The sequence below is a fragment of the Gymnoscopelus microlampas genome (assembly GCF_963454915.1).
Source record: "Gymnoscopelus microlampas genome assembly, chromosome: 18".
Lineage (NCBI taxonomy): Eukaryota > Metazoa > Chordata > Actinopteri > Myctophiformes > Myctophidae > Gymnoscopelus > Gymnoscopelus microlampas.
Window position 1 is genome coordinate 13,998,539 of NC_139955.1, and position 23,262 is coordinate 14,021,800.

General features: G+C 41.8%; 1 protein-coding gene across 3 annotated transcripts; it reads right to left on the reverse strand.

Annotated features, from left to right (window-relative positions):
• Positions 1-116: 116 nt before the first annotated feature.
• Positions 117-20,894, reverse strand: tnip1 (TNFAIP3 interacting protein 1). Of its 3 annotated transcripts, none has more exons than XM_084041497.1 (18): positions 20,768-20,894; positions 18,945-19,128; positions 18,100-18,258; positions 17,884-17,975; positions 17,475-17,534; positions 16,050-16,277; positions 12,691-12,785; positions 12,294-12,435; positions 11,632-11,724; positions 11,446-11,511; positions 9,253-9,384; positions 6,425-6,553; positions 6,003-6,131; positions 5,719-5,844; positions 5,456-5,539; positions 4,790-4,915; positions 2,834-2,918; positions 117-2,683 (listed from the first exon to the last, which is right to left on the reverse strand). In XM_084041497.1, the coding sequence occupies exons 2-18, from the start codon at positions 19,090-19,092 to the stop codon at positions 2,619-2,621; spliced, it is 1,959 nt and encodes a 652-aa protein (XP_083897623.1). In that variant the 5' UTR covers positions 19,093-19,128; positions 20,768-20,894; the 3' UTR covers positions 117-2,618. The 3 variants fall into 3 exon arrangements, with proteins under 3 accessions (XP_083897623.1, XP_083897622.1, XP_083897624.1); XM_084041496.1 differs by having other exon boundaries at positions 4,790-5,005; XM_084041498.1 differs by lacking the exon at positions 4,790-4,915.
• Positions 20,895-23,262: the final 2,368 nt, after the last annotated feature.

Genomic DNA, 23,262 nt, shown 5'->3' on the forward strand with positions numbered 1-23,262 from the left:
GTATCTATCCTAAAATAGGTAAGAAGTGATGGTGAGGAAAGGGGTGCTAGGGGGTGAGGTAGTCTCTAGAGGTGAGTTTTCAGAAAGACATGAAAAACCAGACCATGAAACTAACAGACATTTAGTATATATTTATTAAGCCAGTCAAATACAAAAATTCTCACTTTAATGTGCTTTTCCTACAGCAAAAAAATAAAATAAAATAAAAAGATAGAAAAAAAAACTAGGCTACAAACCAAGAAAATACAACTGCCAGTAATTACAGCATACCTTTCAAAGTGCAATTCAGCTAATGTCTCATTTCAGCTCTCACCAAGCAGGAATATGTTCCCTGTTGATAACATGTTGGTTCATATGGAGGCGTGTTCTAATTTAATCTACATACATCTGGAGGCCCCTCCATCTCAAAGTCTGAAATACACACATTAGGGAAAACTCGATGGATATTCAGCTAAACATTGGGTTGATTCAAAAAGGAGATACATGGCGAGTTTACCGTCACATTAGTCACAGCCATTATCTAGAGGGGTGAAGCTCTTGTGTGAGGGTGCGTGCGTGGGTCTTTTATTAACGATGCATCACAGCAGTTCACAGGTCAGTCGGCAAGGTGTGGGTTGCTGGTCATTGAGGTGTTTAGTAAGCGAAGCCAGACGTCCTGGCAGAGGATTTGTTTTATCTCTGAGGGGAGGCAGCGCTGTTGTGACACTCTGGATACTGGTGAAAAGCATCCTCAAACAGGATATGAATGTTACAGATCAAGACCCACGGGAAAAAGCTGGAATGTTTTACAGTCTACATACAGTACATTGATGCAACCCAGCCTATACAGACACGAAGACTGCAATGCCTGCTGGGTCAAGGTCTAAATGCTGCAGTTAATTCCACTTAAGCCCTATTTTATACTTAATCACACAATGATGTTGATCTACAAGCCTGTCACATGTCAAATCACAAAGCTGTGAGCAAAGAAAATAGGGATGGCGTCCACTTTCAAGCTTTGGGCATGTCAATATAAACATTCGTGTACAGGTAGCTCAGTCGGTAGAGAACTCGCCTATGGACCACATGGTTCTGGGTTAGACCCGGGGCACTGGCAATTCACCAGATGAGTAGCATAGGTTTCTAATTCATGCGGTACTGGCAGCTGACGGTAGGTGTAGCGCTCCACCTCGGCAATCCATCTCCCAAGGATCTAGCACATTAAAAAGGGTATAGACACCCTCGTTGGCCTGATAATGATAAGCCACTTCGACCTACTTACTAACTTACTTCATTGTAAGATGGCGTCGCGCAGTGAAAACAGACGATCTACAAGCTCACAACGTGTCATATTGTAACGCGCTTTTAGCAAAGAAAATAGGGATGGCAACCACTTTCAACCTGTCATCATGATTTTGGGCATGTCATTATGGGAAAAAAAACTCACATTTTCGGGGGGTTTTGCCACGTTGCTAGCTAGTAGATCAGCTATATTTGAAATATTCAAAAGTATAAAATAGGGCCTAAGTAGCTCAAAACTGATCTCAAACCGCTAGATAATGTTGAGACTAAGCTGAGGGCAACTATTCATTATTAAGTAGGATACTGCAAGACGGGTGTTCATATTGGAATGAGAGATCAAATCAGAATAAATTATGGTAAAGCAAAAGTGTCGCAATCAATGAGATTAGGTCCATCGGATGCTGATATATGAATGATACTAAAACTAAAACTAAAACTTGGTTGTATGTGTATGTACTGTACGTTTTGTTTTGTGTGTCTGATACAAACATACAATCTCAATAGCTACAATATATTGGGAATACACTAACAACATAGAAAGAACAGCATTACTAAAGACAATGATTTACACTTAGTCAATGCAACTATCAAAACAGTAGATTATAAATAAATTATCAATAATCACAATCATGTTTTTTTGATTTTTTTTCTTCCTTTTTTCCTTTTTTTTTGTTTTGGCTGTGATACCATCAAAATTCGTTTCCCAAAATTTTAGTATTTGAACAATCACTTTGGAACAGTTACACATAATGGGACAGTTCTATAACATCAATGGTACTGAGGAAATTATCATAAATGAGTTAACATTCACATTACAATTCCTATGAGTCAATGTACCTATATATAATCATTCATTGTAGGAATGATTATATGTAGTCTTTGTCATATTGGGGAATGGCTTCCGTTAACTCTACAAGTAACAAACCAAGTGTGTAAAGTTGTTACACCTTTGCAGAGAAACAATCACATAGGTATTATTGTCTGAGAAGAAAACAAAAACCTAATCAATTTTGATCATTGCCAACCTATTGAACAAATGACTTCAGTTTCCTGCATAGAATCATATGAAGCAGATTGAGTCTCGAAAAAAGAAATAAAAAGGAAAAAAAAATAGATTAAAAAAATCTAAATAATATTTCATGTATATATATATTCAGAATAGCGAAACAGTGTTTCACAAATAGGTTTATAAAACGCAAGTGTATAAACAACATTACAATAGGATATCTACAGTTTCAGTAGGAAAAATTATAGTTCAAAATCACACCTTTTTTTCAACTCAAACAAACTGGTTCATGCTACTACCCGCGCTCCCTTTGGAAGCGGCGATGCTTCGTTTAGTGCTTTCCGGGGTCGATGTTCTGTCTCTCCCTTTTGCCAAATCCTGTAGCTGTGGACTGATCTGAAAATACAGTGGTGGGAATAAAGATCTGTTAGCGCACAGAAAATAACCGACAATTAGCTAATCTACTTTTGACTACTATCAACAAAAAATCTCTGGTTTTATGTTGTATTGCATGTGTATATTATTCAGCTGGTACTTGTACTATACCTGCATTCTCTGGTGGTGGTCTGGAGCCCTCCCCTGTGCCCCTGGCCCCTCTAGGCTGCGGGAAGGACGACTGCCACGGAAAACCCTGAACAGAGAACATCATCATCACCTAATGCCGCTTTTCTATTACATGGTACCGGCTTAATTCACCCCGGCTCTACCCGCTATTTCTGCTTTTCCATTACGTCAAAGTACCTGGCTGGTACCGATGTCGAAGTGTCTAAGTAGGCTGTGATGATACCAAAGGTGATGTGTAAACACTGCAGACTACTGATTGGTCAGAGAATCATCCCTAGTATCATGAAAGACTCGCATCCATGGACGGACTCCATGAAAGCTCACGAATAATGCTGTATTTATTGTTTTGAATTTTGTATCTTCTCTTTGTTCTTTGTGAGGATGTCGCCCATGTGTAAATACCAGCTGTGTTAAAAATCTAGACTAAATTTTGTTTGTGAGATAGGAATTTGTTATTAGAATTAACATCTCGCAATCATTTTCCCCCTTTCTGAAAAATCCATTGCACTTGTAAATATAGCATGGACCAGTAGGGGTCAATTTTGTTGTACAATTTTTTTTGTTTAGTTTATGGAGTTAGTTTGTTTGCATTAGCAATAAATCACACATTTTCTTGCATTTATTTCATTCTCAGTCTCTTGTGTTGTTGTGCTCTCAGACTCGACAAGGGAATTCAACTCTTAACAAAAACTGTTGGAAATGTGAAATTAATCAATACTGAGAAATTGCATGGCCTATTTCTTGCCTTAATGTTAGCAGTAATGGCTTTTGTTGAACTGTACAAATTAACTAGACATATAGATCATTGTGCTAGCCTTTAGCCTTGTTTACCACTCCTATGCAGAGGGTTAACATCACTGTTAAGACCAGCTACATTGGGGGGGGGGGGGGGGGGGCCTACCTGCAGTGGAAAACCGAGTAAGCTGAGGACAGTAGAGTAGAGCCGAGCTGATTCTATGCAATGGAAAAGTACCATAACATCCTCCCTCAGCACATCTAGTACTCCACAACACCTCAACTTGTTGCTTTAAAGCCATGTTGAAGCTTTGGTAGTAGAACCTTGGGTTGTGTAGCGCCTGTATCTGGGCAGGTCCAAATGTTGTTCAACTTAATCTGCTGCTTCGGTGCTTCGTGATCAAGGAACCAGAAGTAGCGATTCCATTTACTCTAGGCCGTAGGAGTATGTGCAGTGATTAATAAATATCACCCTCCACCCCCAGTTTCCCTCCCCCAAACAGTGGCGAACACGGGCCAATTGTGTTCATATAGACGCTAGACAAAACCAGACGCACCACGGTGCATTCAAACCCACAACCTCGGTGGTGGTGGGCAGGCACTTCACCACTGCGCCACCTGAGCGCCCAGATGTTGGTAATTTATGATGTCAGTATAATGAAGACCCATCTATAATGTATGACTACAAATTTTAACAAGGTTTCAGCTGATCAGAGCCCCTGTGACTTCTATTATAAATATCAAAAAGTATAAAACATGTGAAAATATCTTGGAGGCACTTGGTGCTGATCGGTCAAGCAGTTTGCGAGATTAGCAGCGGACTAACACACACACACACAGAGCCCTTCCTGCAGAGTCATGCCATAAAATTAGTCCCGGTACATAATTTGGGGAAAGTGAATGGCAGTTCACTGGTGCAACAAAAATATAGGTCACCACTTTCACAACACCTCTGTTGCATAAGGTTTGTTATTTGGATATATACATTACTTATACAACCCAAGGTTCGTCCAAAAGTTCAACATCACTTTAAGCCGACTCATCTGTCCCAAATATAAACTTTTCCAAGCTCATTAGCAGGCAGGTGGCTTTTGTGGTCCTGCTGCAGTACATAAATGTCAACCGGCATGTTCCTTGCGACCCTGAAGGGGCAGAGGACGGTTTTCTGTTCCCTCACACGGCCAGCCTTGGTGGGTTTCTTACCGGGGCAACAGGCTGGAAGTCTCGTCCGGGAGGCGGTGCTGCTGCGGCGGCTGCTGCTGCGGCTGCTGCGTTGGGCATCCGAGGGGGGAAGTGTATAGGCCAGCCCTCCAGGCCCTGCGGTCCCACCTGCACAAACGGACCACAGTATGGAGGGCTCAGCGGGCCGTTCACTGAGCCTGACGTGGGGTCTGAGGTACGTCTTTCCTGCTGCTGCCCCTACGAGGGATCACAAGTACACACGTGACCCCCGTCAGAACGCAGCCGCTACGCTGCCTCAGTCACGGCATGGGGATTCTGCTGAACTTTAAACCCCCTGCCTGCCTGCACCGCCTCCCACAAAGGGAATGATGTAAACTTTCCACTTTCTGTCCCTGTGCCAGCGCTGACAACAAACAGCCTGAGGGGAGCGAGGCTCGTGTCATGGAGTATCGAGCGCTCTGGTCTAGTGTGCACTTGGTACCGTCTGCGCGTGTCTTGACAGCTTTCAGCCACAAGGGGGCATTGCTGCACTGGGATTTGCATCCATCCACGGGTCTCAAAAAGACACAAACTTTCAGTGAAACGCTTGTCCCTAAGAGGAATGTACGTTTCAGAAGCGTCGGTATCGCAGATCATTTGGAAGACTGACTCTTTGTGAATGCTTGTGGTGGAGGCTATTGTTTGTACCTGTTTGTGATGCTGCATCTGCAGTCTCTCCAGCTTACATCTCTCCGTGCGCTCCCTCTGACACTCGTTCTGTGCCTGATGAAGCTGAAAAGTAGGAAAAATAAGACAGCAGGCCAGCTAATAATGCTTACATTGTTTAAATCCTAAAAAATAAATAATAATAATATACTATAATCATCAGCTGTCGGCAGAGTATATGACACATGGACAGAATGGACTCTGCAGTGATAATGGTGATAATGCCTAATTACTAGTACAGATACCTGATTGGTCAGATTTGTCATCTGACCCTGCAGCCTCTCCACTTGCCGTCTCAAGTCCTCCTTCTCCTCGTTCATACGTTCCCTGTCGCTCCTCTCTTTTCTGAAGTCTTCTTCAAAGATCTTCACCTGAAGAGCAGTACAGGGACTGTAAGAAGTGAAGAGTGTGTGTGTGTGTGTGTGTGTGTGTGTGTGTGTGTGTGTGTGTGTGTGTGTGTGTGTGTGTGTGTGTGTGTGTGTGTGTGTGTGTGTGTGTGTGTGTGTGTGTGTGTGTTTTCATGGCCAACCTGTTCTTTCAGCACAGCTATTTGGGTGAGCAGTTCCTGCTTTCTTAGGTTGCTGGCTGCATCCCCCTGTCCAGGTGGCTGCTGGGAGGTGGTGGAGGTGGAGTGCAGGTTCAGGGCCTCCTCTAAAGCCTGGCGGAGAGGGAAACAAGAGAAGACACATACGAGTTGTCTCCATTTCATTCTCTTTTTGTCTGTCTCATTTGCACGAGCAACTGTGCATGCATGAAGTGTGCGGACAGAAATGAGTTCTTGCACACACGCATGCGTACAGAAATGCATGTATGTGCACAAATGTACATGGGATCTACACACACACCATGGCACGCTTGCATGCATAAGCATTTGCACAGGAATTTATTCATGCACGCATAAATGTACATGGGATCTACACACACACACACCATGCACAGAAGCATACTCACCCTGTTGAGACGTTGGATTTCCTTCTCCTGGTATTCTCTCTGCTTGCTGAGGGGGAGCAGCTGGTCCTGCAAGTAGCGAACTTTCTGTTTCAGCTCAGCAGTTTCAGAGTTCAGACACTCTTTCTCCCCCTGAGAACACACACAAGTTAAATTACCTTAGATAACATCTCTCAGGTGTCATGTTTCTTGATCTGTATTACTTTGTTTTGATAAATGACTGTAATTGAGTGACAGATTGCAGTTTTAGGTCCTTCAACAATAAGGCAGCTATCGGCATTGGCAAGTCCCTTCCATCTGTGGTGATATTCTGTTGTACGTGTTGCTTCGTGTCGTGGACAAATGAGGAGTGCAAATGCAGTTGGTTCTCAATATGGGGTCCGGGAACCAACAGGGGTCCTTGAGAGGGTTCCAGGGGGTCCCCAGCAAAATGTGTTAATATAGCAAAATCAGTTCAATCACTTCAAACCGATCTTGTATGGGGGTCCCTTGCACAAAAACATTATTTTTAGATGGTGGTCCATGGCCAAATACATACATTAATTTGGGGGTCCTTGACCTTGTCCTTTAAGAATTATTGTGCTAATGGGCGCAAAGAAACTGCTGTGCACGTGATGTTTTGAAAACCTTATATCAGGTAGGCATAGGGACTGCTGAAATCAAAAGCGATAGAGCTTTGATTTATTGGGAAGCACCGCTTAAGCACATGTGTTGCTGTGCTTTCACACAAGTCGAGAAAAAATCCCTCCTGAACAGAATCTACACAGTATTGTAATTCTACTCCATCAATGTTTGTGGGTAGCAATTTCTTCAATGTTAGAACGAAGTCATCATCTGTTTGTATGTCCGGAGACTCCTGTCCAGGACAGACTTCAGTTCGGCTTCAGTTCGTTAGAATTAAGTCATAATGATAAGAAAAAAACTTTTCTGTTTAATATGCTTATACAGTGCATTGACAGGGATTAGTGTTGGTGCCCTGTATTAGGGTGGCTGCACATTTCAGCTTAAAGGGAAACGTCACCTATTTTCAACCTATATCACATTGGCCCAGTTCATATAGAGGATATGCGCATGCTTAAAGTGAATGGCACATCGAGTGGCAAATCGAGTGGCAAAGAAACATGCAAAATGAGTTTAACATTTTTTTATGTTGTTTAATGCAATCAGATATGACTTTTCTGTTTGGATGCATGGGCTGTCAAGGCCAGAAAGTATTTTTTTGACACTCAGTAGGCATTCCTGCATAACTTCCGGGTTTGATGATGATGTCACACGCATATCCTCTATTGTCCCCCCTTACAGACTCACTGACACAGGCGACAACGGTCTCTAGAGAAAACGGCAAAGTTGCGTTGCGTTCTCACTTTTTACTCTGCGTTTAGACCTATGGTTTAGACGGACGCTGCAGTGTGCATGCCAGGTGGCTAGGTGGCAGTGACGCCCTGCCAGATAGACCAGTCACGCATGCGTAGAACCACTTCCGTTCTACTTCCTGTCACTGCTGTTTGTTTACATTCACCAATGCAGCGTGGTTCTACGGTGAGCCATGACATCACACGTTTAGCGGATTCCCCGTGTTGCCCGTTTACATGGAGACGCGAGGCGGAGCGTTTTAAAAAAATGTCCGCACTGGAAGGGGTCTTCACTTTGTTGCGCTTTCAACCCCCGATTACGCTGTTGCTGTCTAAACGGACGGCACATCTGAGATTATATTTTGCCGTTTTCTCTGTCGAAACGGGGCCTTAGCCGCATGTTAAGTCGGTGAGAGCTCTGGCAGAGCCCTTTATCCACAAGTCAGTATCGATGAAACTTTGCCTGAACCCACTGTTCATAACGCTGTAACGTTAAATATGGGGATACCAGGGGAATCATCCAAACATCAATTATGCAAAGTATGCAAATTGGTCATGCTTAGAATGTCAACAAACAGTAGCCTTGTGCTCTCTCATCGTTCTCAACTAGAGACGGAATGGAGTAGATACTGTAAATTAGTGTAAATAAGCCATCTATAAACCATCTATCTCCATTTTCAACCTTTTTATTGTTATTAATAAATCAGTGCCATTGAACACCCTTTGTGTTTTCATTTCCTGAAAAGTTAATATTTTGGACATAGCTGGTTTCTGCCCGACAGCAGAGGTATACAGAACATGGAAATACAAATTAAAATGAATAATGTACAAACCCTAATAAACAATCACAGCCTTTAAAGCACTGGCTGTAAATAAAGACAGTAAGAGTTTGTAAAGTGTAAAATGTATGGAGGACTTATCTTCAAAGTGTTTCATTCCTTTTATACCATTTGGAGACCTTGCAGCCTCTCACCCTCAAGCCCATGTGGGATTCAGGGCTCAAGGGTTTAGTGGGGAGATTGGAACTGGGCCACTGTTCTGATGTGAGGAAATCAATACAGTGGCAAAAAATACCCTACGTCTTGTGCATTTCTCGACAAAATGTTGGTGTTTTTATATGGTTGTGAAATGCATAATTTGTGTAAAATCTGTGTAAAATGTCAACATTTTACACAGAAGACATAGTTTGTTTGTTGTTGCCACTATTATTATTGATCCCTTCACATCAGAACAATGGGATTTAGGTTGAAAACTGGTGATGTTTACCTTTGATTTAATGCATTTTAATTAAGAAATAATGCATAAGACCAATTTCACCAGTGAAATTCTCTAGTAGGCTACCCAGTGGGTCTACAGTACTAAAAGACAGAATTTAAGATGTACACTAAAACTATATTTAACTGTATTAAAGATCCCCGGAAGATAGATACTGCAAGACATTTCTTTCAGGGGACCTGCAGACAACCTGTGTATTCGTACCTGTACATTTTCGATCTTGGACTTGGCTAACAGCAGTTTCTTGTCGTAGTCTCGCTGCCGCTGTTCTCGCTCTGCCTCCAACTCTATCACAGCCTTCTGGGACTCAGCCAGGCGCTGTCTTAGGTCAGTGATCTGAGGGGGCATATAGGTCATTTACTTGAGGAGGGCACTCACCATGTCCAACAGTGACGACTGTAAATTCTAAATTCTCACAAACACGGAGACACTGATGAAGGTATTTTTTTAATATATTTGGCTGATATGCATATTTCTAATTTCCTGGTTGAATTGAATGTAATGTACTCATGTTATACAGCTTTGAACATCTCCAAATTCCGAGATAGCAGTATGATGCAATATGCTGCAGCAACATACCCCTCCTCGACTGCAAAAAATAAAACAAGACATGGCCTAATGACGCAAATGGATATATCAAGTGGTATGCGGGTTAAACCAAATGTTGCATGGTGTCCCCGTCAAAACGTGTGAATGTGTGCCGCCAGGTTGTGCGTGGGCGTCCCGAGTCTGAATGTGTGAGCTTGTGAGAACGCGTGCACGTGTTTGCGTGCGCTTCTGCTGCCCTCTTGATTGCACCACAGCAGGAAGTCAGTGGGTACCAGAGAGGTGAGGGGAATTTTCAAGTGAGATGCAACTAGCCTTGTGGTGAGCGTGCTCAGAGAGTATGGCACTGCAGGACGCACAAGTGACACACAGCTGCTCCAGTTAACACAAACATAACAGATGGAGGCCTCTGTTACTTTAACACATTTAATTTGTAGAAGCTGTGCACAAATCGTCAAACGTTATTTCAATGATGGAAAACATAAACGACTGTAACCCAAAATAACTTCTAGCATTATTATAATCTGTTTTAGTTTCAAATCAATATTTTGGGTGGTTTGAGTTCTGATATTATATGAACCAAGAAACTGACAGGTTATTAATACAGCAAACTTCAAACAAATTAATTCACAACAGTCACAGGGCAACCACATTAAAGTTACCAGAAACAGAAACATCATGGCTAACATCAAATTCCTTAGAAGGTGTTTGACCTTACTAGCATGATTACAAACATGACAATTTGAGCCGTCAAGCCCTTCAAGATCAAGAGTCAGATGCAGGGGGCTGAAATCAGTACAATGGAAAAGGTTCATCTTACTTAGTTTGAACACAAGTTAACTGATGCTGTATGGAGCACGGTCTCCTCTATACAGCAATGAACCTGAGTGACCAAATAAAATCTTATGGGAGAAAGAAAAAAAAAGCTAACATTTTGACGGGATACATAAAGTAATGTTTGTGGAATTGCAAAAGGCCACTATTCATAGATGAACATTGTAATGAACTTTATGAGTGTCCATTTCAAATGAAAAAACATCTTCGGCAAGTTGTGGGGGCAGAGTGTTTGCAATTTGAATATGCTGTTATGTAATGACTAAAGAACATTTCAAGCAAACAAGGCAAAGAATGAGGAAACCAAAACCTGGGGGGGGGGTGACTTGTACCAGACTGAGTTGACCAGACTTAAGTACTTTAAACTTTGTGTCAATATTTTGGTCATGTCATTATAGGCGATTACGCATCACGTCGCGTCATTACAAGTTCACACAACAAAAAATATATAGGGCTTAAGTGGTTAAAAGGATCACAGCGGTGGTTTGCCATGTTTGCCCTTGGTCAGCAGCAATGTCAGGATACCATGAGTCTTAGTCATTTTTCAAAGCATGTTGTAATATGGTCTGATTTACAAGGAAGCCACTGGATTCCATTAATTTCAGTATGGTATTTGATACTCAACCAGCAGAGACTAGAAACTGGGTTGAGATAGGTCAAATACAACACACCACGTTTTACTGTGCCGCTATTTTCTGGTCAAAGTTACATTGTAATTATGTTTTAATAGATTTTAAAGTGCGGACCCAAGTTTGGTACGGTATTAATGACTGAAAATGTAGACATGCGCAAAAACATTAACAAAATGATCTGTGTTTATGTACAAAATATGGCTGAATCTGTGAATACAACGTGTACTGACTGTATATGGTCCTTAAACATCTGGAAAAATAAAAACACTAAATATTTTAGAAGGGAAGTTTACATTTCAAAAGAAAACACTTTTGTTGTACCTGATCTAAGAATAGTAAACTGGATGGGCTGGATTTTATTTCAGTTTTAGGAAACATTCTGTACCTTCTGTTCAAACTGCGACTTCATGGAATTCCACTGTATGTCCCACTGCTTGTTCACCTCCAGTACCTAAAGTACAAGAGGTCATTGACAATGAAAGTAATGACAGCGTACATACAGGAAACTAATTACACACAGATTTTCCCCCATATGGCAAAAGAGGACAGACGGTGAAGGAAAGACACTCACATCCTTTCTTTGCTTCTCCAAAAGCTTGATCTTCTTTTCATACACCTCCTGATCACAAGGTTTCGTCTGGGTTTTGTCTGCAGCTTTCACGCTCTGGAGGGGGGATATGAAACATTCCTAAATCCCCGAAGAAGTCACACCACTACAATGCCACTGCTGACATCACTGCATTACCGCCGATATCAAATTGGGACGCTTCAGTCACAACGACGTGCAGAAAAAGCATTTTTTTAAAGGCAAACATTATTGATGATTATAATAATAACTTGAATTTGTATAGCGCTTTTCAGAAACCCAAGGACGCTTTACAATACAAAAAATAAACAAACTATTTGCCAAAAGCCTGAGTAAACAAGGGTCTCTTCAGTGCAGACTTGAAAGAGTCCAGTGTTGGCATCTGGTGTATCTCCATGGAGAGAGAGTTCCAGAGGTCAGGGGCTGCCACACTGAAAGCTCGCCGAGGGTCCGCTTATTCGGCGATAGAGCTTTATCTATTATATTTATTGATGATGGTATTTTGATTCCTATAATAACCTTTATAGTAATAGTCTTTTTTTTTTACTGAAATAGTACTGGTATGTTTCAAAGCCAATGTTACAAAGTGAAGGAATTAAATTTAAAAGAATCGACATGACAGGAACATCCTCAGAGATAATGTTTACCTTCTGCGGTGTGCTGACCTCCATCTTGGCTCTTACGCTGGCGGTTTCGTCTTTCACCGGCTCCTCCCGGGCCTCTGGAGGAGCAGTGTCCGCCGGTGGTGTCGATCCTGTGACCAGCTCCTTAAGTTTGTGGTTCTCTTGCCTGGAACAGTCAGAAAACAGAAACCTTAAGTCAACAAAGGCTCCGTGCCCAGACGCTGAACAGCAAAGTCCTCTGGGAAGACCCTAAGAGACCCCCCAAGGTGTGATTACTATACGAGAAAGGACTGGAACACCCAAAGTGAAAGTAAGGCAAACTGTCATTGATGAAGTCAACTGTGTACAAAGGTAAAACAGAAACTAGCCCAACAAATGTGTCCCTTGTTGAGTGATACGAATAACAATAATATCAAGTCACCTCAGCTGTTCCAAGTCTCGATTCCTGAACTGATGATCTTCTTCCATTTTCTTGCGAAGCTCATTGTTCTCCTGTCTGAGCTGTTCACACAGCGTCTAAAATGATAAACATGAATAGCCTTGTCATTGCTGTGAAGCTAATATACAGTACATTAGACTAGAAGGATATATAATTTAGAGAAGTATAAACACATTTCTTCCTGAACCAAGGACGAGACGATTCTTCATTGACAGTTTGGTGTTCAATATGTTGAGTATGTGACTTTTTCTCCATATACGACTTACGCCAAGTTGTGTAAAACATTAGTGCCTCCAGACCAGTCTATTGTTCAGAACGAATGTTCAGAACCCAAGATATCGTGATCCGAAGATTTGCTGCTCCATTCACTTCTCGAGTCCTGTGTACTTTTTTTTTTACTATGTATTTTTGGCCCAGACATGCTATTTTCAAAGGCAGACAATTAATGTCAACGAGATCGCGATGACCTCGTTGACATTAGTGAAACCACACAGTATAACTCTCAATGATTAGCAATCATCAGGGGATCGATCATAATGGAGATAAATATTCTGTGACTACTTGAAAAAGGTGAGAAAATCGAAAGATCGCTGGCAGTGGGCAAACACGGACAGAAATAAGTCTGGCAGTGAGAGTTGTAAATAAAGCTTTTTTTGTTAGATTATATACAAACTAAGGAAAAATGAAGCCTTTCCTGCTGTTAAAAGCCCTCATCTCTAAGTTGAGCTGAGCAAGCAGTTTTCCTGTAAGGACTAAAGGCGAGTCCATTTCTATATTATGTTTTATAACTGAACACCTGAACACCCCTTGGCCTTTTACTATCTTTGCTGTGCCACAAACTAGATAAATTAAACGGAAACGGTGTGTGCATGTATTTGTGTATTACTGGATACAGTAGGCGGGCTCTAGACTAGTTCAGACTGGCTAATTCAGAATAGATGATGATAATGATGATGCTGCTGCAAGTTTACTGTCACTGTAAAAGCACACTAGCAACTTTTGCATAATGAAAATACAGCACTCAATATGGACTCAAGGCTCCATGGGTAATGGCTGCATGGGGCCCGTGAATGCAAAGACGGGCCTTAGACCAGTTAATAGGTATATTAAATCAGAATTATGTCTTGGCACCAAAGAGTTTCCATTCAAGTACTACATGTTGTACTGCTGTTTCTTTAATCTGTCTCACAATCACAAAGGTCATATTGAAATGAAAATGTAACCAGTCTGAGTTAAAACAGCAATGATGCATTGCAGACATTTTGGAAGTTTATGATCAGTCTTGAATCTGTAGAGATTAGAGTAATGTTTGAGGCTGGGACTACAAACCATTCAGAAGATTTGATAAATCGTGACAACACTCCTGATATATAACTTATTATAATTTAATTTGAATTCAAATTCGACCTGTGAAGGGGGACTTCACAAGGAAGTGAAGTCTACCATTGTATCGGCAAAGCTTAATTTATTTAGTGTTCTAAAATTAAAGCACCCCTATTTAGGGCGTGGTGGTGTCTCTATATGCTAAGTTATAGCACAAGCGCGGAACGCTCAATGCGGTTTAGTTATTCGGTGTATTTGATTATCCCTCTATCAAATGCTATAGTTTGAAATGTCACCATCGGGCGCACATTGGGCATGCATGCATGAAGGCACTTTGAGGTTTCTTTCAAATGTTAAGTGCAATATAAATAAAATATATTATTAAAAGGCAGCCAGAGCCCTGCTCAACCCCATCCGATCTTATCCGTGTCATTTCAAAGACTTATTCCTTCATTAATCCTATGAAATAAACTAAAAGTTTACCACTTTCTGTCTTGCCTGTAGACATTCTGTTATGGAAACAAATGGAGAGCGTTCTTTACCTCACTCTATCCATGCCAGCAGCACTTCAGTTTCACTTTCACTTAGTTGCCCCCCTGCTTATGCTGCCCAAGAATATCTGACCTACAAGCATACAACCTGTCAGATATTTTTGGGCAGCATTAGCACACAAATAAGTGACACAAACCGATGTCTGTCCACTTGCTGCACTTTTTTTGGCTAGAGATAGAAAGGGGGAGATGATTTAATAATAGCCTACTGATAATGTGAATATGAGTTGGCGTGTGAAGATATCAATGATGTGTTTTGGACATGAGACAAAATTAGACAGAGGCTACAGTATCACAGCCATGCATGTGCTTGGACATCTCTCCTTTCAATGGGATGTTTCTTTCTCTTTTGATCTCGCCACTTAAAGCACAGCCTGTTTTGGATAGATACTAGTAGTTATACTCTTGAGCTAATAGTATTGGTTACTTATATGTTCACAAATAACAAGAATAGTTTTTTAAGATGGCATGTTGTTCAGGCTGAATGCTAGTTTTAATGTTTACCTAGTATTCTATAATACTAATACTTCTAAATTGTAAATTGTAGAGAGGTGTCAAGCATATCTTACCTGTGGTTTAACAATTTTCTGTAAACTACTTAATCCACTGTGTAGCTTTATTATCTAAGAGAATGTCAGATGAAGGATCGTATTGGCATATACTCAATATCAAATTACTTAGATAAAAGTCATAAGTCAAAATAAGAATTATGTTACTTTGACTCCACAGAGTTATTGACATTTATTGATGAAGCGAAAAGTGCTCCCAGCCATAGTAATGTTGAAAAAAAGGCTGTGTTGTTGGGATTCTGTCATGACTTATTCTTCATCTTCTGCCTTAACCCATTCAGACCGGGAACGCATCTGTGTGTCATTTTACGATTACTTTGGCTATTCAAAAATAGCAGATATACAAGCTCATAGTGCGGCACCGAGTGCCGTGCTATGAGCTTGTAGATCTGCTATTTTTGAAAGACTTTGAAAATTTGTGAATATATGAATTGAATATATGTATTTTTTTAAGCGTTAGGATTAAGGAAAAAAATGTTTTAATCGGCCTCAGGTCTTAATGGGTTAACGTATGTCCTTCTACGTTTGTTCCAATTATTTGCCGTACGTACGCATTTGTACATGCCCGGAATCTGTCCTCTGCATGTGACCCATCCTGACTAGTGACTATTAGGCGCAGTGGGCAGCCACTGAGCAGCGCCGGGAGACCAGCTCCAGCTGTGAAGGTCAGTGCCTTGGTCAAGGGCACTGGCAGGAGTATGCCCACCCCCCCCCCCCCAGCCACCATGTAGGCTATGTGTGGTTTCTGTTCATTATGCCGATCTACAAGCTCACAACAACACATCGTGGATAAGATTCATTGTGAGATTGTAGATCTGCAGTTTTTTTTGCACACGACACCGCCGTACAGCATTGAGTATAAATCAGGCTTAAGGCAATCGATCTGCTGGCTGGTCACCTGCAGCAGGGACGTTCTCTGTTCGTTCTTCTGGACCTTGGAGGACAGATGGTGAAACTCCACGGCCATGCGGCCGAGGTGGGCTAGGAGCTGGTTCGGGTTGGACTCCTCCGCGAAGATGCTGAAGGAGCTCTCCAGTCTCTGGAGTTGGCTGGCCAGCTCCATGTTCTCCTGGGGGATGAGCAAAGGGATCACTCCGGCTCCCGTAACCGTGGCTGCTGCTCCTGTCTGGAGAAGCACAGTCACAAAGAGTCAGCTCTCTCTCTTCCTGCTGACTCACCGGGGTCAAGTACACATTACAGCACCATTACTCATCATTTGAGCCGTCAATGGGGGTCTCAACAAGGAGAGGATTATCATTATCGATGGGACTTTAATTACAAAAGTATTTTCCATCACACTGTTGAAAGATACACAAAAATGTGGCCACAACACAGGCAAGACAATTAAGCAGAATAAAAGGATGTAATTGTTTCATTTTGTTGAGTATATTCTTGGAATTGTGTCTAGAGTTTAAAGACATGCAACTGTCTGGGCAACCATGTGACAAGAAGACAACTACATTCTCACAACAACCGTGTCCTGTTAAAGGCATTGACTGGGATGCTGTGTGTGAATCATTGGAGTAATTCTGGTCAGTAATAATTCTGGACTTTCCCTTGGCTGACTCAGGCTGGAGCTAACAGCATTGAGTCACCACCCAAAGGATGAGTTCCTGATACAGCATAACTAATTACACAGGGCATAAGATTAATTTAGATATTCCTCGGATGAGTGGACGAAGATGGATGGATTCCATATTATATTATATATTTAGGACTGTAACTAACAACTATTTTCAAAATCGATTAATGTGCTGATTATTTTATTTGGCTTTGAGAAATACATGGAGCAACTGTATTTTTAGTAGAGCTGGGTGAATAGATCAATATAATATCAATTTTATGATATGAGACTAGATATCGTCTGGGATTTTGGATATTGTACCAACTTGATACGGCATTAGTGTCTTTTCCTGGTTCAATTAAGCCCCATTTTATCTTAACAATTGTCAAAAATAGCTGATCTACAAGCTCATGATGCATCGCACTGAAATGTATTGTGGGCTTGTAGATCTCCTATTTTCCCTATTCAAAACATTTGGAAATCCTATTATTGTCAAAATATCGATGTTGATGTATTTGGTCAAAAACATTGGGATATTTGATTTTGTTCAAATCACCCAGCCCTACCTACTACAATCAAAGCATTGTGATAAATCTAAATATGACTTCCAGCAGAACTAAAATGTTTATTTCATAAAATGCAATGGAAATAATGTTAAACTATAAGAATATATTTTTTTAAAGCACTAAGACTATTCAGAGAACCATGATAATTGACCATGCCTGCGGATATTTTAGTTACATACATCCAGGTACTTACAGTTAGAGCATCTGATGTCTTCTCTTCCATATTAACGACCTCAAACTCTGTTAAGGCTTCCTATGAAGAAGTTAATGAAAGAACATGGAGAAAAGGGCAAGAGAGTCACATTCCTGGGGAACACAAAAACTACTCAAGAAGACAAGCGGTTCCTCAAGTTCAAAACATAGCAACGGTGAGCGTCTGAGGACAAACACACGTGTGTTTCGGGTTACCACAGACGGAGCCTCCCAATACCATTACCCGCAGAGACAAACATCCAAAGGAACACCTGATGTTACTCATCATTACCATACAGTCTTCACAAACCTGTTTGTTCACTCGTAAAAAAAGAAAAACACAAACAAAGCTCTGAACATTTAACTGACAGCAACCCTGTGTCAGTTGTACTCCTCTTAACATAACTCACATTGGGCTTTTCCGATTGGAGAGCCTTCCCCGAAGAGCAGGGCTGCTCTTCTTTCTGGTCTGCACTGGGATTTCCATGAGGCTTACCCTGGCCTGGGAAGATCCAGAGTTAATATTAACCTTGTGTATCCATAGAGCAGCAAGTTATATTGGAGCAACATGGCTGCAATGTGCAATATGGGCGTCGGTGGCTTGCCAAGCTAAAAGTTATCTTTACCAGTGAAGGTGTGACACGTCCCCTGGGACTCGGTGTGAACGCCCATACACATGCTGGCAGCAAAGCTGGACGACTTGAGGGCCTCGTTGTCTCTCACCAGCTCTTCTACTCTCTGACGAAGCCTTGAGGCCTCTGACTGGGACTCCTCCAGCAGGTCTCCTATACACAACACATCAGCATCAGTGAGCACACATTGACATCTTATCTCATCACTTAACCTATTTTAATAATTAATTTCAACCTGAGAGTGTAGGCCTGCGTCACCGAGACCAGACAATGTAAGCAGGTTAACCAGTCGTCCGATAATTAGTCATCAAATAGGATGTGGCGAAGAACAAGCTTCACCAGAACTTAGCTGTGTTTGTAACTTGGTATCTTTTGGGTGACTCATGAAAGGAAAGGAGCCATCAGATGTTCTAAGAACATTCACTTGAGGGAGGCTCCCCTGACATGGCGACATCACAGCAGCACGATATCGGTAAACGGAATCAGGTGTCACTGCATTCCTCCTTTTGTGGCAAAAGACAATGCCATCCCTTCCCCTGTGCATGATGCAGCCCCATTGGCCAAGAATTAAAAAATTGTGCATTTGAGTGGTGGCCACTCAAAGTTCACAGAACCATTTTAAATGCAGTTCCATGAATCTACAAGACGACTTCTGTACTGACAAGAATTTCAGAACACGCTAGTGTCAACACTATTGACCATATACAAACTCCACCTACCCCGAGTGTGAGGTAAGAGCAAAATGGCTGCCATGCGTACAACGGTCAATGTCAGTGAGCAGCTGGCACTTGCCCACAGTCCACAGCCATGATTTAACCATGCTGTTTTTAGGCACCTACCTAAGCTCTTTAGTCCCTTCATCCGTTCCCTTAGGATGCTGTTCTCCTCCAGTAGCTGTCGATAGCTGCTTCCCCCGCCGGCCTCTTCTCTGGCCTTCGCCTCACTCCCGCCCGGGTCATATATGCGGTACGGGCCTTTCCCTTCCATCGCCACTGCGTCACTCAAAAGGCATGCTGCTCTGAACTGAGAAGACACAAGACAAATTGTTTAAAAACAGTCACTGGACACTGTTAAAAAATAAAAACAGATGAAACAATGCATGGCCATTTGCCTTTAACAGAAAACAAACTGTGAAAGCAGCAGAGGCCCTCAACATAAGAGCATACTGTGCGTTACATAATATCACTGAAGTATCACTCCTCGCACTTCGCTATTTACAATGCAAAGGGTCATATTTGAATGGCACCATCACAGGGGGACTTCTGCAAAAATCAATTTATGGATGCGACTTGAACGCACACAATCACATTATAAAAGTATGAAAGATAAGCCATGAAAGCAATGAATTATCTCAAATGTCAAGCCAGTGATCATGCATCATAAAGTCACATGTTTAACAGAAGCACTGATGATGTATGAGGTGAATTCATCACTGCCAAGTTTTGACAACACTGGAACTCCACTGCAACATAGTCACTGAGAAATACACAGCGATGTAATGCTCCCGTCACTGGTCATGATGACAGAGGTTTACGTTTCATGCACCAGACATCCTGTGTAAAGAGTTACTGTACCCCCTTGGATTCTTTTCGACCTCGTTTCCTCTCTTCGTTCATAATTCATTGAATGGTGAAGTCTAAAGGTTCCAGTCAGCAAAGAGGATAAGGACCAATTGACAGGTTAGTGGCGAAGACATCATGACAAGCAGGATGGCAACCATCTCAGATACCCTTTAGTTGTTTGGTTTTCAAAGTGGGGTCCGAGGACCCCCAGGGGTCCTTGAGGGGGTTCCCCGCGGTCCCCAGCAAAATGAACAGTTTCATTTCACTATTATTAAACAGCTAGAAGTTGAGCCCAATGAAAGAATATATAAGATTGATAGGTTTCACTCGCTCCACTCACTGTTATCGCCCTACTTACAGTACAGACCGTGGTAGAACTCTGCACTAAATCTCATTGAACAACAAAAATGCTCTCTCCCTGGCACAAAACCTTTTCAAGTGGGGGGGTCCTTCCTTGACATGAACATGTTTTGAGTTTGAGAGCCACTTTGGTTGCTGTCTCTCCTCCTGTGGATACCTGCCATGATACAGGGCCCTCTGATCATGTGCAGTCGGAGTAGGTTGTTGTCTCTCGCAAAGTATACCCACCTACACAACCAGATGGTCCTGTATCAGGGCTAGATGGCAACACAAGGAACATCAGCATCCCTCCCTCCCTCCCTCCCTCTCTAGTACTATTTAAGGAAGCATCCATACAGTTGCCATGCAAGCCTCCTTCCTGGCTTCCAACATCTGGCAAATGTGAGCCAACGTTCATGTTCAGCTACATTGGGAATCTTAAGGTAAGATACCATCCTGGGAAATGTTTAGTAACCTAAAGTAAAATAAACAACAGTGGATAGCTGTATAGGTCTAATACACAAACAACCAGCAAATAAACAAGTGTCTGCTACAACAATACAAGCTAGCCTGTGGTGGCTAATGACGGCTAATATTAGTTTTCGCTGTTGTCATGCAAATAGCTTAGCAACAGCGTTAGCTGGCTAGCTGTTCAGCTAACGTTCCACAGTGCGTGGGGGACAGGACAACATGTCCTGCGTCAAACTATCACACAACCGCTTCGTTTCAGGTGAATATGTGTGAGTTTTAAAAGGACAAACCGTATAGAACAAAGAGGTGTCTCCTTCCTTCTTTTTTTATGCCCAGCTACCTTCTATCAGCTTGAGTGGCCTCTCTTCTTCTTCTTCTCCTGACCAGACATCGTATTGCGGAAGTGGCAGTGTTGCCAGGTTTTTGCGAGAGAAACAAGCAACCAAGGTATATCAAAGCGAAAAGTAGCCATGCATGGATCACACGACGCTCGTCCGTCACGAGCAGCATGGCTGAACTTCAACCTGGCGTTTGCGTTTTCTCCATTTACAACCCGTACATCTACATAAACGTTCAGATTTCAAACATAAAGTGCTTACCTCATGGCCACGGATGTTACAATTCTATTCGGGCCCTAAAAAGTACCCGTATGTTACGTATTGTTCAATAAAAAGCATTTTAATCCGATGGGTGACCATTTTTCTCTGAACTTTCTCCACGCGACCCTGTTGGTTGGGAGGTGTATTACACTCTGATAACTCTATGAGAAAATGGCCACCGATCGGATTAAAATGCTTTTTATTGAACAATACACAATATGCGGGTACTTCTGCGGGCCAGTACAAATTGTAACATCCGTGCAAATTATCTTGAAAACGTTTTGAAAAATATATGGCAAATCTTATATGGCATAAAATATTTTCACCACTGTAACTCAGTGGTGGAAATAAAAAATGACTGCCCGCAGACAAATACACATTAATTTTGGGGTCCTGACTCCTGACTTGAATATTTTTGAGAAACACTGGTTTAAACAACATTAGGAAACAAGCCCAAATACCAAACTACACTTTAGAAACAACTCAAACAAGCCCAAAAAAAACACAACCTGCAACTACCAATATTTACAAGCAACCTTACAGAAAAACAAGCCCACAGTAGCTCCATAAAGAACCTCTCACTCCGCTATACAGCTCCGAGATGAGGTTCTATGTGGTTCTCATCCGGGATCGGTCGAACGTCCGCCAAGCTCCGCTGTTTACCCTTTTGTATACATCGTATCCCAAAACTAATGGTAGATTCCAAACCTCACGGATGTTTAAGGTTTGGACCGGAGCATAATATTTTAGTTCTGGAGCGAAACTACCCGTTTAAATCGCTTATTTAGTCCGCCGGTGGCCATGTTTCCCATTGTAGCCAAACCAGGAGCAGTACTGGCAGCGGACGTAGGGGGGTTTTCCGGGTTGAATGGGAAACATGGCCACAGGCTGACTAAATAAGCGATTTAAACGGGTAGTTTCGCTCCAGACCTAAAATATTATGCTCCGGTCCAAACCTTAAACATCCGTGAGGTTTGGAATCTACCATTAGTTTTGGGATACGATGTATACAAAAGGGTAAACAGCGGAGCCTTGGCGGACGTTCGACCGATCCCGGATGAGAACCACATAGAGCCTCATCTCGGAGCTGTATAGCGGAGTGAGAGGTTCTTTATGGAGCTAGCCCACAGATGCATATAATAGCAGACATGGCAACCCTATGTAACCCAAGGAGTAAGGAGAAGTCCGATACGTCACGTTCCAGGCAGACACTGGGATGCAGAAAGTTTGACGTTGACGTTTGATCTGAAGAAGTAGTGCCAAGCAAGCAGTGGTGGAAAAAGTACTAAGTCATTTGAATTAAGTAAAAGTATCAATACTGCAATATAGAAATACTCTGTTACAAATACAAGTCCGGAATTCTAAATTTGCTTGAGTAAAAGTACAAAAGTATTGGTATAAAAATGTAATTAAAGTACCAAAAGTAGAAAGTACTCATACGTTTTTCAAATGTATACAAATATTTTTAATTTATATTTGAAAACTTGTGAAATGGGACATTCTGCATTAGTGGACTACGTTCTACTTTTGGTAAGTATAATTTGATACCAATACTTTTACCCTTTATTTATTTTGAATTCTGGACTTCAGAGTATTGCTACATACCAGTATTGATACTTTTACGCAAGTAAAACATGCGAGTACTTTTTCCACCTCTGCCTGCTGGTGCTGGCTGGCAGCATGTCACTTTGTATATTGCTCTTAAGGGATTATCATTATTTTGTCTCTTGCGCCACCTCCTGATATCAAAAAGTAATAACAATTTAGTATGCGATATGTTTGAACCATTCACATTTTCCAGTTACGTTTATAATAAATCATACGTTGTTGTGATGAATGAAAGATGGGGTTTGATATGATTTCACCTGTTACTCATTAACAGAGAGGGAGCTGCTTAATTGCTTGCTTGCAATCATCATGAGTCCTTCCACACAGAGTTCAGTGACCAGTGGTGTAAAGTACAATTTTGAGGTATTTTAACTTTTCCCCCCCAATTTTCTCAGAGACAAATATTGCACTTTTACTCCTTTACAAAAAAAGTTATTCATACACTTGCTTCTACACCCGACTTCAATGCATTCACTCCCTGAAACGTCTAGTTCGTTTGCCTCCCAGTTCCGTGTTGTTACCGTTCCTTCTTCAATAGTCCTTGCTGTAACCTGGGAAATTCCACCTCTGGTTCCCAT